General features: G+C 61.1%; 2 protein-coding genes across 3 annotated transcripts in view; one reads left to right on the top strand and one right to left on the bottom strand.

The window, feature by feature from the left end:
* PRSS50 (serine protease 50) overlaps window positions 1-4,802 on the top strand; it is a 6,217-nt gene extending 1,415 nt beyond the window's left edge. The window contains exons 2-6 of the mRNA XM_002912836.3: window positions 53-247; window positions 1,385-1,547; window positions 2,567-2,850; window positions 3,949-4,115; window positions 4,500-4,802. Coding sequence (XP_002912882.1) covers window positions 53-247; window positions 1,385-1,547; window positions 2,567-2,850; window positions 3,949-4,115; window positions 4,500-4,730 — 1,040 coding nt within the window. The 3' untranslated portion in view covers window positions 4,731-4,802. The remainder of the gene's footprint in view (window positions 1-52; window positions 248-1,384; window positions 1,548-2,566; window positions 2,851-3,948; window positions 4,116-4,499) is intronic.
* A 1,210-nt stretch (window positions 4,803-6,012) lies between these two features.
* TMIE (transmembrane inner ear) lies at window positions 6,013-14,137 on the bottom strand. 2 transcript variants are annotated; one of them, XM_034658199.1, is made up of 4 exons: window positions 13,699-14,137; window positions 10,941-11,058; window positions 7,535-7,684; window positions 6,013-7,241 (listed from the first exon to the last, which is right to left on the bottom strand). In XM_034658199.1, the coding sequence occupies exons 2-4, from the start codon at window positions 10,990-10,992 to the stop codon at window positions 7,138-7,140; spliced, it is 306 nt and encodes a 101-aa protein (XP_034514090.1). In that variant the 5' UTR covers window positions 10,993-11,058; window positions 13,699-14,137; the 3' UTR covers window positions 6,013-7,137. The 2 variants fall into 2 exon arrangements, with proteins under 2 accessions (XP_034514090.1, XP_034514091.1); XM_034658200.1 differs by lacking the exon at window positions 13,699-14,137 and adding an exon at window positions 11,893-11,909.
* Between the last annotated feature and the right edge of the window lie 246 nt (window positions 14,138-14,383).

The following is a 14,383-nucleotide window of genomic DNA, read 5'->3' as shown; positions in this document are numbered from 1 at the left end:
AACCCCAGGCTCTCGTCGGGCCTCGTCTGACCCCCTCTGCGTCCTTCCGCAGGCTGCCTGGCGGGCCAAGCGCCAGGGGCACCGTCTCAGCCTGCTTCCGTCGACCCTGGGGTCCCGTGTGCGCCCAGGGCCACCTGTCCCTCAGACGGGCCTCGCCTCCCCCGCCAGTCCCCCACCGACCCGTCGCAGCCCGTGACCCTCCAGACCCAGACCGTGTCTGCTGCTAACGGCGACGCCGGCTTTCTCAGTGAGTACCATGGACTCCCTGGGGGAGGAGGATGGGGAGCAGTCTGAAGGACCTCTGACCCCTGGGGACCGAGGGGGGGACGGAGGAGGAAGGGGCAGGGAGGCGTGAGAAGAGGTCTGGGGTGGGCTGCATGTTTCCGCCTCCCTGAACTGAACCAGGCTCCCAGCCAAGGACTTAGGGGATATCCAGCATGGCTTTCAGGGGGCCTCCCTGTGGGTGTCTCGGGGGGCCCCCCACCTTCTGCCTAGCAGTGGCTCTCTAGCATGTTGAACGAAGACCCATGTTGAACGAGTTCTTATCCTGGAACTCAGTGCCCACAATTTAGCTGCCACAGAAAGCCTCTCACACACGACCTAGTGCACGCAGACACCCCCTCTCCTGTGTGGGGCTTGACACGTGCTGGCGGTGGCGCATGCGCACTGATCTCACACTCTGCTAACCCCCCTGGGAAGCACTGGGGGTGGGCTGCTGTGAGGTTGGATACGTGCATCTTCAGTCTGAGAACTTTCCCAAAGTGGCTGCACCCGCAGACACTTCTTCCAGCTGGGAGCCCTCACCCATACTTGGGGTCAGGGCTACTGAATTTTGCCCGGCAGGTGCGTGGAGCGGAGCCTCCCTGTGCTGCTGCAAGTCTGCCCTTCCCTGAGAACTGCCGGCGCTCGGCAGCTTTGGTGTGGGCTCACTGCTGGGATGTCACCCTTGGGATATGTCTGTTCCTGCCCACGGCCCATTTTTCTCTTGGGTCGTCTCACTGCATCACAGGAGGGTTCCCAGAGGAGGGAGAGGGGTCTGCCTTGGCCGAAGTCGGGGGGTGGGGCAGATGGAAACATGAATGAGCTTCTGAAGGATCTGGTTAGAGCCCAGGGCTGGTGCTGTCCCAGGCTGGTGGCTGGGAATGCTCTAGGGCCCTGGGCTGTGGGAGCAGGGGGAGGGATACCTGGGGAGCGCTGAGGCCCTTTAGAGGCTGCAGACTTCATGTGGAAAAAGAGAAATCCCAGTGGGCAGAGAGAATCGCTGCAGGGGTGTGGGCCACAGCCGGAGGGGCAGGAGACGGGACTGAGGGGAGGGCGAGGGAAGGCGCCTTGCGATGGGGCTGCAAGGCCCCACCCCGCATCAAGCTCTCACCTTCCTCCTCAGCCTGCGGCTCTTCCCATGAGCAGGACCCCACCCTCAGGAACCCAGAGGCCATGGCTCGGCGGTGGCCGTGGATGGTCAGCGTGCAGGCCAACGGCACCCATGTCTGTGCAGGCACCCTCATTGCCTCCCGGTGGGTGCTGACGGCTGCCCACTGCGTGATCCAGTGAGTTGGGGCCTGGGCGGGCGGGTGGAAAGTTGTCGGGAGCTCATCCTGCCAGCTGGTCCTTCCAGCAGCAGCTGCGCCCTCTGCAGAGCGCTGTGGTCCCAGCCCCAACCTCCCTTCCGCTCTCAGCAGGTGGAGGCTGAGTCCTGCTCAGTCCTTCCCCCCCCACCCCCAGAGCTAGGCGCTTGCTCCCTCACCTGGCTCCCCAGTCTTCAGCAGTCGTGCTGCCGATAGGCGACGGGGGCTTGGAAGCCACTGGTCAGGCCTCCTTCTTCCTAGCCACAGAAAGACAATCCTAATTCTTTCATTCCACACCCTTTGCTTCGCTTACTCATTCTTTCCTTCCTTTGACCCTCAGCCTTTCACACTCCTTTGAAGCCAGGCCCTGGGCTGGGCTGTAGGGGCAGAGAAGGAGCACATCACTCCTCTTGGGTTGCTGGGGAAGATAGATGAGAAGACAGGTGCTCACAGGGGAGTTTGGGCAGTGTGGGGACAAGAAAGAGGGCACGCTCATGTGCCGGGGCCAGGGCAGTGGCCTGAGGGCAGCATCTGCGCTGCTGTGGAAAAGCGTGCTCCCAGCGTAAAGGCCGACCAGGAGACTTGAGGGCCATGCTGGGAAAGGAGGCTGGAGGGCAAGACCATGGCTGATGGACTGTGCTGGCCTCTGTCACTTCCAGGGCCTGGCATGAGGTGCCAGACAGAGTCCAGAGTTTGGAACCAGAGAAGACTGGGTCCATGTCCCAGCTCTGCCACTTCCTAGCTGTGCAGCCTTGAGCTGTTTGCTGGACTTCTCTGAGCCTTGGTTTTCCTCCCCGTAAAGTAAAGGGTTGTTGGAAAGGCGGGACCACACAGTGCGTGTGCAGGGCCCTGTTCACATCTGTTGGGAGAGAGGGGCTCGGGATGAGGGAGCTTGAAGTAGGTGGGTGGCCTGCCTGGATTGACTCGGAGTGCAACAGTGGGGTGGAGGCTGGGGTGGGGGTGCCTGGAGTGATGACGGACTCCCCTCGTGCTTCCCCTAGGGATAATTTTACCTATTCAGTGCGGGTGGGGAGCCCAAGGATTGACCAGATGTCTCCGACTACCTCCGACGTCCCGGCACCCCAGGTCATCTTGAACAAACGGTACCGGTCCCATCGGTACTGGTCCTGGGTGGGCCGGGCCCACGACATTGCCCTCCTCAAGCTCATGTGGCCGCTTAAGTACAACAAGTATGTCTGGCCTATCTGCCTGCCCGGCTTGGACTTCGAGGTGAAGGACGGCGCCCTCTGCACCGTAACAGGCTGGGGACTCCCCAGGTTTGACGGTGAGTCACAGCCTCCCCAGACCGGGTGGGAGGGTGGGGGGGAGGCCCCGGGTGCAGTCCGGGGTCTCCCATGGACAGCTGTTTCTGAGACATCTTCCTGTCTGGCCCTGGTCTCCCTCCCCTTGGGGGTCGTGGCAGTGAGTGTGTCTTGGCCGTCCAAGCCTTAGGGGTCCCAGATTCCCATGAGCCCTCAGCTTCAGGCCAGGGCCTGTACACAGGACTTTCTGGAAGGCAGAGGGGCACAGCGTAATAGCTTGCTGTGTGCACGCAATCCCAGGACGTCCAGGATTTCAAGCAGAACATCTTGCAGTGGGAAGAGCAGGGTTCTGTGACTGTAAGAAGTTCCCCCAAAGACCCCACATGGTAGGCTCAGGGCAGTCTGCACCCTGAGTTTGGGAGCCCCCTGCCCCCAGTGGACCTCAAGCCCTTTATCAGCCCCAGGGATGGAGCAAGGCCCAAAAGCAGGAGTGTCATCGCAGGCCCATCCAGGGGGCATTTCCTCACGAGTTTTAGGAAGGTCCAGTCCATTCAGGGAGCCCCTCTTTTTCACAAGACAGGTGCTCTTCCTTTTGGCTTCACAGAGCCGTCTTGCCTAAAAGCAGCCCGCAGCGGCTCCAGCCTGGGGGTGGGGATGGCTGTTGGTCTTTCCTGCCATGGCCTGTCTGGGGAATGGCTGGGGATGGTTGGAAGTCTGTCCTCCAGGGGCTCCAGCTAGAGACAGAGTCACACAGGAGAGAGGGAGGAGAGGAGGGGAGGACGCAGTGCCTGGGGCCCATAGAGGGGGGTCTGGGCTAGCTAGGGTGGAGGAGGCCTTTGGGGAAGGCTTGACGGAGGGATTTGGACCTGAGAGGGGCTGGGCAGGCCTCTGAGATGGAAGGGCAGAAGCCAAGCTGCCAAGGTAGGAACAGACCCCGTGGATCGGACTCTGTTACGGGTGAGGCCAGGCCCAGCAAGGCCGGGCTGAGGGCAGCCTGCTCCAAAATCTCGAGGAGGGGCTCTTCAGAGGCCTGAGGAGCAGGCCAGGAACAGAGAGGACAGCCACTGGGCTGGTGGCAGGGAGAGCGCCACGCCTGAATGGTGGGGGACCTGTCCCCACAGGCGTGTGGCCCCAGTTCCGGACCATTCACGAGAAGGGAGTCGTCATCCTGAACAACAAGGAGTGTGACAAGTTATACCACAAGGTCTCCAAAATCCCCTCTCTGGTTCAGGTCGTGGACTCCCGGATGATCTGTGCGGAGGACCTGGACAGGGAGGCGTTCTGCTATGTGAGCACCTCCCTCCTTGCCCCCTCACCTCCAGGGGCGCCTGGGATGGTGCGGGGGGCGGGGGCGTGCAGGGCAGCCTGGCTCAATGGGGAGGGGAGGGGAGGATGGAGGGAGAGATGGGAGAGGAAGATGGGAGATGAGAGAGAAGTGGGGGCGGTGGGAAGAAGGGGGCTGGGAGCCTGGCATGAGAGAGGGGAGATGAGCCCCTCTGAGGGAGGTCTCCTGGGTCTGGACCTCAAGGGCCCCTCTCAGCTAGGTGACCCCCTGGGTTGGTGAGAGAGAGGTGGTGTGAGGGCACCCTGCTTTGTCCTTGAGCTGGGGCATGTCCCCCTCCGGCCACACTCGGCCCCCCTGACCCTTTTTGTTCCACACCCCTCCCCACAGGAGATAAGCGGAGAGCCCTTGGCCTGTTCTGTGGACACCACGTGGTACCTGGTGGGACTGGTGAGCTGGGGCCCAGGCTGCGGGAAGAGCGAGGCCCCGCCCATCTACCTGCAGGTTGCCGCCTACCAGCGCTGGATCTGGGAACGTGTCAATGGGCAGGCCCTGCCAGCCCCATCCAGGGCCCTGCTCCTGCTGCTACCGCTGCCCCTCGGCCTCCTTGCTGCCCTCTGACACCCTTGTGCTGCCCCCTGGGGTTGCCATCCTCACCCTCTGTGCCCAGAATGCTGCGGGGGTTGCTCTTCCAGCCCCGCAGGGCAGGGCAGGGCAGGGCAGAGATGAGGTGCTCAATTAAACGCTTCTCTTGCCCAAGCTGCCTCCTTTCTGGGCCTGCTTGAGTGGGAGGTGAGCGAGCCAGATGGGGGCGGGAGGGGGGACTCCGGACTGTCTCTACTGAAAGGTACAGAGCTGCCTGGTCTGCCTCCATCTCTAGGTTTGGGGTGACTCCCGCAGAAAGTGGAGGGAGTGTATAGGGATGATACTGGGGTCTAGAATGTACCATCCAGGCTGAAGCTGGTCTGCTGGGACACAGTGTGAGGCTGGGGTGAAGGGCAGTTCTGTCTGGGCTGGGGAGAGGAGTGTGTTTTCTGTGATGCTTTAGTGGGAGTCAGGCTCTCCTTGACTTCGGCCTGTCTCCCGGCCAGTGGCTGGAACACACCCTTCATTGCCCTGCAGCACTGTTGTGAACTTTGACCTTCCAGCCCTGCACCCTGCCCAGAACCTCAGGCAGGTGCCCACTGGGATCACACATTATCCATCAGCAGCCAGGCCTGTCCAGAAAATAGTAGAGGCCCCAGGTCAGAAGCCAGGGAGCAGGGCCGATTCAGCCCAGGCCTGGACTTCCCCCAGGCTTTACCAGCTGCTTCTCTGTTGGACTTCAGGGGGCCCCTGCCCCTCTGGGCCACACAGGAGCACTCTGGCCTGTATGCGTAGCGTGACCTTTGCCACAACCTTAACCTTCTGCGTGAGAAGCCCACAGGCTGGACCGTGAGGCCAGAGTCCGGGTTCCTACCTGGCAGGGTGAGCACTCAGAGCCCCCAGCAGGGCCTCCGCCGTTTCTCTGCCCGCCCGAGGCTCCATGACCCATGTCGCCTGGATCCCCCTCCTTGTATCACGGTGATCCAGCTCCGGGTCAGGATCCAGACTCGACCCCTCTTGTGTCCCCAGCGCCGGGGTCAGGCCATGGAAGGCCTACTGCAGGCCACAGAGTGGAGGGGAGCGGGGTGGAGAGGGGGGCTCCCTCCCAGGTCTCAATGCCCAGCGAGGCTGCCGCTGCCCTCTGCATCTTGGCCACCGCCTCTCCCTCCGGCTCCTCCCAGTTCAGGCTGGGAGAAAAGTCAGGGGAGGGCGCTTCTGCTTGGCGGGTGCCACCTGTCACAGCGGCGTCACCCTCCACATCTATGCTCCAGGGACAGGACATCCTCAGGGGTCCGAGAAGGCACTCAGCTTTATTTACACATCTCCGCGGGCTGCCAAGCCCCCGCCCCCCCGCCAGGAACCTCCTGTGTCTGCTTAGTTTCCAGGCCCAGATGTGTGCATCCCCGAAGAGGTCTGCCACCATCTGGAAACCCCTCTGCAGGTCCCCTCCCCGAAGATTTCGTCTCAGGGGGGAGTTGGGCCTTCACCCTCTGGTCAGAAGTGATTCTCTGAGGCGCTACGGTCGACGTGGTAGAGGAAGCTGTGTGTCGTTCTGCTCAGTGGGCGGAAGGCCCTCTGCGGTGACCCCCTAGGGCCCTGACAGCCCCCACCACCTAGAAAGGACCGCCGGCTCAGCCCAACGCTCCTCTTGGCTTCTCCAGGACTCTCTGGGTCCCCAAGATGGGGCCTGGCTACCAGCTTCCTTCCCTTCTCCCTTTGCCCTCCTGGCCTCAGCCTTCTGCACCCCCAACCCACCGCTGCAGCCCCCAGCCCTGAACCCCCAGGCCTCGAGCTCGGCCTGCCCTCGGCCTCAGCTCCAGTGCGGCTGCCTGGCATGTGGTGTCTGCTGGGCTTGAGTTCGCCTGCCTTTGGCTCTATTCATCTCCCCGGCCCTGACACCTGCTGGGCCTGGAGGAGTTCCCTGGCCACCAGGGCTGCTGTCTAGAGAAGTCTGAGAGCCTCGTGCTGCCACAGCTTCCCCTAGTGACCCTTGTCTTCCTCGTGGCCAGCCTGGGTGTGGCCTCACACGCCAGCCCGTCCAGTTCAGCCATCTCCTTCCAAGAGGCAAGCCACGTCCCGTCACCCCCGTAGAGCCACTACTGTTCCTGGCAGAAGGGACAGAGGCATGTCTCGGGCGGTGTGAGGCCACTCCACTCCGGATCTGCAGGGGGACAGCGGCGCAAGACCGCCTTTGCTGAGCGGCCATGGGGGTGAGGTGAAAGGAACGGAGTCCAGGCTGGGAGGCAGGACACTAGGTGCAGTCTGGTCCCTGTCCAGTGGGCTGTCAGGATGGGGCCTCAGCAGCCCCCTCAGAGCCAAGAAGAGGGTGTTCTGCAACCTCTATGGTCCATGGACGAGCTTGGAATCCAAGATGCCTGGACCCTGGCCAGGACTTGAACCCCAGGGCTAGCCAGCCCCAGCTGCCACCTCCAGGAAGCCCTCCTTATTTCTCCCCTTTCTTCTTCTTGGCCTCATTCTTCTCATCCTCCTCTACCTTGATGGCCACTGTGTCCACACTGTCCTTCTTCTTCTTCTTCTTCTTATCCTCTGTGGGTTAGAGGAGAGGTGGGTGGCAGGAGTGAGGCAGGGGGTCCTAGGGTCCACACCAGAGCCTCCCACACCCAGCCCTTTGCTGCTTCCTTCCAAACCTCTCCCACCTGCAGAAGAGCTCCTTGTGTTACCTGCCTACTCGGGCCCATTTCGGGCTCTGGGCTCTAGACGCCAGAACCTAACGCGGGCAGAGGGGAGGAGCGGGGCCACTCTGGGTGGCAGGATGGAGGAAGTGGCTGGGTCAGCCGGGACAGGCGGCGGAGGGGGGCGGGGGGCCCCGGCCTGCTCACCTCCGGGGATCTCTGTGAGCTCGTTGAGGGGGGGCACTGTCTCCAGTTTGTCCGTGTACATCTTGGCTGCCTTCCGCTGCAGGTAACGGGCTTCGATCTCTTTCCGGGTCCGGGGCACGCGGCAGTTGAAGACGCAGCAGAGCGTGATGACTGTGGGGGGCACAGAGCAGGCTTGGCCGAGGCTGGCGCTCAGACACCCAGGAACAGTCCCCGCATTTCAGACCTGCCCTCACCTGCCTACGTGCGTCTCACCCAGGAGCCGCTGGCAGAAGGCTCTGCGTTTAGACAGGACCCCTGTGGGCTCTGGATCCTTGACACGATCTCTTTTCTGAGCGGGGCCGACTGTCTTTTCAGGCAGACACCCAGGGGCCGCTCTCAGAAGGGCCTGGCGCTGGGCTGAATGCGCTGATGTCGCTGCTCTTAACGATTTCTGGGTTTCATACTTTCATTCTGCACTGGCCCCTAAGTCCTGCTGCTGGTCTCGCCTTCGGACTAAACCGAGGCCCCTGGAGGGCAGGGCAGAGGCCTGCACCGGTGACTCAATCGACAGCCGCCCCGAGGCTGTCCCGTGTTCCCACCCGGGCCTCTTGGCTCCTGGTGCTTCCTTCCCAGGCCCCTGAGAGGACCTCAGACACTGGAGGCCGTGGCTGTGTGCTCCTCGACCTCCCTGAGGACAAGCCGGGGCTTCTCCCGGCCTCGAGGGCCCACCAGAGGGCACAGCCCCTGCCCTGGGGCGTTCACCTCAGACAGTCAACTCCAGGAGCGGTTTTCTGGCTGAAGGCAGCTGCGCCCACGCGAGCTGGGCCAGGGAGCGGAGCTGGCCTGTCTAGTGACAGACAGGGCAGGGCAGGGCTGCCAGGACCGGGCTGGACTGAGTTTATTTTTCTAAGGCCCCACAGTCTGACCACCTTGGCCCCGGCCTCAGGGGAGGGGACCGGGCTGCTTCCTATTATAAGTCGGTTGACAAGACTTAACTTCCTGGCAGACTCCTGGGGGCAGGACGGCCAAGCAGGACAAGCCAGGCCTATTTTAGGGAAGATGGATCAGACCCACGTAGCCGGGGCTGGAGCACATTATGGGGTCAGCTTGTGCAACCCCTTCAGCCAAATCTTCTGTGGCCTATGTTTCACCCAGATTCCCAGAATGAAAAAAAGAATGAATGAATGAATGAGTGAATGCATGAGATGGTCTCAAAGCCTTTGCTCCTGAGGACAGAACCAAATAGATGGATGGGGGAGCTGGGGGTGCTGCATGAGACCCCAGCAGTAGGTCTGACTGTTCAGTGCTGTCCAGGGGCAAACAGCAAGCCTTTCTTACCCAAAGAGCTAGGTTCTGGTCTTCTCCAGGCCCCGGGTATGTATGCCTATGGCCCCGATCCTACTGGCTTGGGCCACCTCTTCCAGCCCCCCCGCCAGGCATGTCCTCTCACCGTGCTTACTCAGGCTCTCCACAGAGGCCTGGGCTTCGAAGGGAGCTCAGCTATGGGCACCTGGAGAGAGGCGCAGACACCGCCCCTCGCTCTAGGCCTGCCCCACCCAGCCTGGCAGGGTCACTTCTCATCAAAGAAGGAAAAAAAAAACAACCAACGTGTCTAGGTTGGAGTTCCAGGGCCCAGACAGGGGCTTGGAATGTGAGTCCCCAGGCTGGACGGACCTCCAGAGGCGCCCCATCCAAGCCCAGCCCCTCTGCACAAGGTTCTGGGGTGACACGCCACGGACAGAGATGCCACGTAAGCCCAAGAGGACTGGGTGGCAGGAAAGAGGCTTCGTCCCCAGGAGATGCAGCTGTGCCATCCCTACTCCCTAGGGCCCTGCACGGAAGGTGGCGAGTGGGGACCAGCTGCTCAGAGGCCTTGGGACTCTCCCTTACTCTTTTCTAGAAAGCAGGGTGAGGCGTAGGAGCTGGTCTGCGGGCTTCAGGTCCAAGGGCCTCTTTGGGTCAGACACTGCAACTGTCTTGTGTGGCCCTAGGCACCGCCACCGTCTGGGGCCAAGCAGAGCCGGGAGAGGCCATTCTGTGTTTAGAGGCCCCTTGGTGTCCTCACTCCTGCTCCCTGGAGTGCCCCAGAGCTGCTCNAGGGGGCGTGCAGGGGGAGGGGGAGAAGGGCCACGGTTCCCTCTCTGGACACATGGGCTGGGGCTGCAGCCACAACCGGCTGTCAGCAGGGCCTCCACCGAGAGACCTGACAAGTCCTTGCCTTGGCTAGGAGTGAAATGCGGCCTCTTGTTCGGATCCCGCTCCCACCCCAGCCCTGAAGAAACGGTGATGGTGGGGTGTGGATATTTTCCCACAAGGAGGCCCTTTCTGGTGCCAAGAGAGGCACATGCAAGTCAGATGTCCTTGTCTCCCTTGGAGTCCTTACATCTGGGTGGGCCATCCGCCGGGGCGCTGCCCTCCAGGGGGACCTCATCCTGGGACAGCTCCAGCTAGAACTTAAATGCCGCCCTCGCTACCCGGACCGGGGGTGCACACAGTGAAAATGCTAGAGGGGTTATCGGAGACCTTGCATGGGGGCTGTTTCCTCCCACCTCTGCCTACCCCATCTTCTCTGCCTGGAATGCTTTTCCAGCTGCCCACCTGGCAAAACCTCACGCGTCCTCCCATGAGGTACAGCCAAGAGGTCCCTCCTCTAGCAAGCTTGTGCAGGGGGAGTGGGGTTTTCTTTCCCTTCCTTGCCTGCGTCTCCCCCGATCCTTTCGTGTGTAGGAACCTTAGTCAGACTCTACATTGTACCCCAGTGGCCTCCCCCCATCTGTTGGCATTTCTCTGCCCCGCCTTTCCCCAGTTGCAGACCCCTGCTCTGGAAGGGCTGAAAGGAGCATGCCAAGCCCATTTCTGTTGTGAGTTTGCTCCAGCAACTCCCAGTCCCAGGAGAAGAAGGGGTCTCCTGCTTTTAATTGAGGGTGGTGTGAGTCATTCCAGGGGAACAGGAGTTGACAAGGCACGGTCTGCAGCCTGGGAGCCACATTTGCCGGGTGTCTGGGGAGCCTCTAGGCTGAGCTGCGGCCAAGGATGGCCTTGCTGGGGCCTCTGGGCGTGGGCTCTTTAAGCGGGCCAAACTGCAGGAAAAGCATCAGGAGGCCAGCGATAGGGAAAAATGACACGTCCTCATCCTGGTTCAGTGGAGTCCCCTATAATTACCGTAATTGCCATGTGGCTGTGTCCCAGTTGGGCAGAATACTTCAGGTCACCACCAGCCCGTCAGTCCTCCACAGGGACTTTGTGTAGATCAGGGGGTGCCAGAAACCACAGTGGGCCTCCTGCGGGCGACTGGCCTGCTTGCACTGCCCGGAATTGCTGCTCTGAGCCCCTGGGGGGTGGTGCTGGCGGGGGAGGGGGGGACAGGAGGCAGGGGGTGCTGTGCTCCTGCAGCGGCGTGGGGGGAGGGCGGGGAGCAGCTACTCACTGATGGACAACACGAAGAGCGAGAAGATGCCCACCACGTGCCAGAGGCGCATGTCCCAGAACACCACTGTTTCCTTGGTCAGCGGGGGCGGCTTGGGCTTGGGCGGGGCCGTGCTGGGCTGCAGGTCGGGAGAGAGGGAAGTGAAGCCAGGCAGAGGCCAGGGGCTGTGGCTGGGCCGAGAGAGGCCCAGGTTTCAGCAAGGACTCAGCCCGAGCGTTCCAGAATCTCCTAGAATCAAGTGTCTTGGGTATTCACAGCCAACGCCCTGGACCTTGGGAGGTTCCAGATTTAGAGCAAGAGAAGAAAGCAGAGCCCCAGGACCATGGAGCCAGGGAGACCTGGGGTACCGGGGTGCCTGGGGATGCTTGGGGACACCAAGGCCTGAAGAGGCAAAGGTGGATGGCTTGTCCCAATCAGATTCAAGTCCCCTTCGGGCAGCCTGCTGGTCTCACCACCTGCTCCAGTCCTGGGCCCCACAAGCAGATGGGGTCTCAGGACCAAGGCCAGAGACAAGGCAAGGCCCTACTGTCCTGGGGGACTTTGCTCCCAAGCATTCTCAGTGTGGGGTGGTGTGCAGAGCTGGACTCAGGGCCCGTGGCTCTGCTGCCTGTCCAGAACCCCCACTGGGTGACCTCAACAGTTGCCTACCCTGCCAGAGTCACCTCTTCTGACCAGAGGCTAGGCCAGAGTCCTCCCAGTACAGGACCAGATAAATAATTAGTCTGCAATGCGGCAGCGACACCTAGAGGCCAAACATTGTAAGCATGGCTGGAACAACGCCCGAGCAGAGCACAGCCTGTCACCTCCCACCATCCCAGTGGGGACGGCCCCTTGCCCTGGGAGTCTAGGGGACATGGCCCTGCCCTGGGGGACTGAGGGACCAAGACCCTGCCTGGTGGGTCTGGGCAGGACCTGTCCCTAACCTGAGGAGCTGAGAGGGAGATGACCCTACCTCTGTCACCAAGTTTGGCTGGGGGATGGGGGGTGGTGGTTAATGTTCAGAGGGAGAGAGGACCCTGGGGCATCTGGGGAATTCACTGTCTCCTGATTAACCGAATAAGGACAGACGTGGAGTCTCTTCTGGCTCTCTGGGAAGGAAAGGCAACTCACAGCTCAACCATCCATCCCGTCTTTCCCCTGGTCCGTGTGGATGGATTGGGCACCTACCACAGGTCAGGTGCTTCCTTGTCTAAAGAAGGCTGCCCTTCAGCACGTCCCAGGTAATCTCTGTGCTTGGGATTGGTACATGATTCCCCAGCTCTTTTTGCTTAACCAGGGTACACTGGGCTGGGCGACTTCTTACCTCCAGGCCTCAATTTCTCTGTCTGTACCTTGAGTGGGGGCGGTTCCAGGGCTCTCTGGGAAGCTCTCTCTACCCAATCAGAATGGTAACATGACGAGAAGATACCCCTCCTCAGCGTCATCCCAGGGGCCTGGATCCATTTGCAGGGTCAGGCACATGTATGTGGGGTCAAGGAACATGTGTGTGGGATCGGGCACATCTGTGGGTTCAGGGCACATGTGTGGGGGGCTGGGCACATATTTGTGGGTGCAGGGTATACGTGTGGTTGGAGTACACATGTGTGGGCAGACACATGTCTGTAGAGTGAGGGCCAGGGTCTGGGCAGTGGCGGGGTTCCCGATCCTAAGGCTCCGTGTGCTCGGTCCGGCTGGGCTGTATGGCTGGAAGACGCTCAGGTCCAGAGAAGAGATCTCAGATTCTGAGCCCAGGCAGCTGAGAGCCCACTTCTGACACCTTCTCCTTCTAGCCTTGTTCCGGGTGCAATTGAGCTTATGATCTCACCCCAATAGGGATCTTGGGTAGAGGGTAACAGGTAAGAGTCGGGCATCTGTGTGGTGGGCACTGCTGGAGGTCTAAACTCTAAAGCTTGGGAGCCCCGGCCTCCATCAGATGGAGAATGATGCCCTTAGAGGCTGTCTTGGGTGGAGCTGTGGATGCTAGCCCTACCCATCCTTCTGGTGCTTCCCTGGATCCCCTGGGCTCAGCCAGGCCCTTGCTTAGGCTGTAGGCAGATGGCAGGCAGATGGACTCCAAAGGTAATTTCCCTTGATGAGCAGGGAGAAGATGTGCTCCTGGGGGCTAAGGGGAAGAGTACTTGGCTCAGAACTGACATGATCCCCACCCTCAGCCTTCTGCCACACCCAGGCCAGCTCAGTTTCTGCACCTGAGGCCTCAGGGCAGCCAATAGGGGCCCAGGTACACTCTGTGGGGCTCAAGCCAGCCTGGCTCCCCTTACAGGGACACTGGAGCTGACATCTGACTCCAGCCCAGCCTTTTGATCACATCCTCTGGTCAGCAGCACAGACGGGATAATATCGGGGTACAGGGCTCTGTCTTCTTGTCTCTTGGACCTTCAGGTTCGGGACTGTGTCCTATTAGGTCCTCAGGATAAGACTCTTGTCCTCCCTCTCCCATCCTGTCCCCTGGTACCTGCCCTCAAGGGCTCTCCTGGGCACCTTGCTGTCTCTTGCCCTTCTGTCTCGCTGCCTTCTCCTCTCTGTTCCTTGCACAGGCTCTGAACTCTGCTTCTCCCTGGCCCTGCCTCCTGGGCCTTCTCCCTCTGGCCTCGTGTGCCAGAATTCTGATTCTGGTCTGCCACTTTGACTCCCCTTCATTGCTCAGCAGGAATGGGGGACAGAGAGGACCGGGAGGCTGCAATGGCCCCCCCTCTTCCCCTCCCAGCCCTACCAGGTCCTGGGCAAGCTCCTGGCCAACCACCCCAGCCACCCTCCTTACCTCTTGCTGGGTTATTCAGCAGCTCCCCCAGCTCTCCCAACTATGTGCCCTCTTCCAATTTATACTCCTCCTTCCCTACCAGGACTCATCCACGACTCTCCCCTGCTCAGAGACCTTGCCGGCTCTCCGGGCTCTCCGTTATCACCCGGGACAAAGTAAGACCCCAGAGGCCTGGGTCCTGCCCTGCCTGCACCTCCCCTCCAGGGCCAAGCGCTCCACAGGGAGCTGCACTCAACACATGGCTGCTCTATAAAGGGTCTCCTTGGCTTCCTCCAGCTTGGAAAAGCCCTCACCTCCTTCCCAAGGCTATGTCTCCCCCATCAGGCAGGGGACCCTGAAGGCTTTCTTGAAACAGAAGCTTTTTCCTCCAGCAGACCCTGAGATTAGGGACTAGATACCCCTATCAGACTAGAGGTCACGGATGCCAAGGACTTATGCCTCCCCCACCCCTCCCCGAACCCCATTAGACCAAAGGCAAGACGTAAGGGCTGAGCAAAGCTCTATCCCCAGTCAGACCAGGAATCCTTATGATCAGGGTGAGTCTCCCCGACCAGACTCATGTTCCTGAAATCTGGGGCTGTGCCCTCCCATCAGACTAGGGACCCTAGGGTTGGGGGCTGCGTCTCCCACCCCAGCGCTGTGAGCAGGGCCGTGTCACCCCGTGAATCCAGGTCTGCTGGGACAG

This window comes from Ailuropoda melanoleuca, chromosome 4, assembly GCF_002007445.2.
Source record: "Ailuropoda melanoleuca isolate Jingjing chromosome 4, ASM200744v2, whole genome shotgun sequence".
Lineage (NCBI taxonomy): Eukaryota > Metazoa > Chordata > Mammalia > Carnivora > Ursidae > Ailuropoda > Ailuropoda melanoleuca.
Note: the sequence above shows the minus strand (reverse complement) of the source record. Positions and strands in the feature narration are given on the sequence as shown.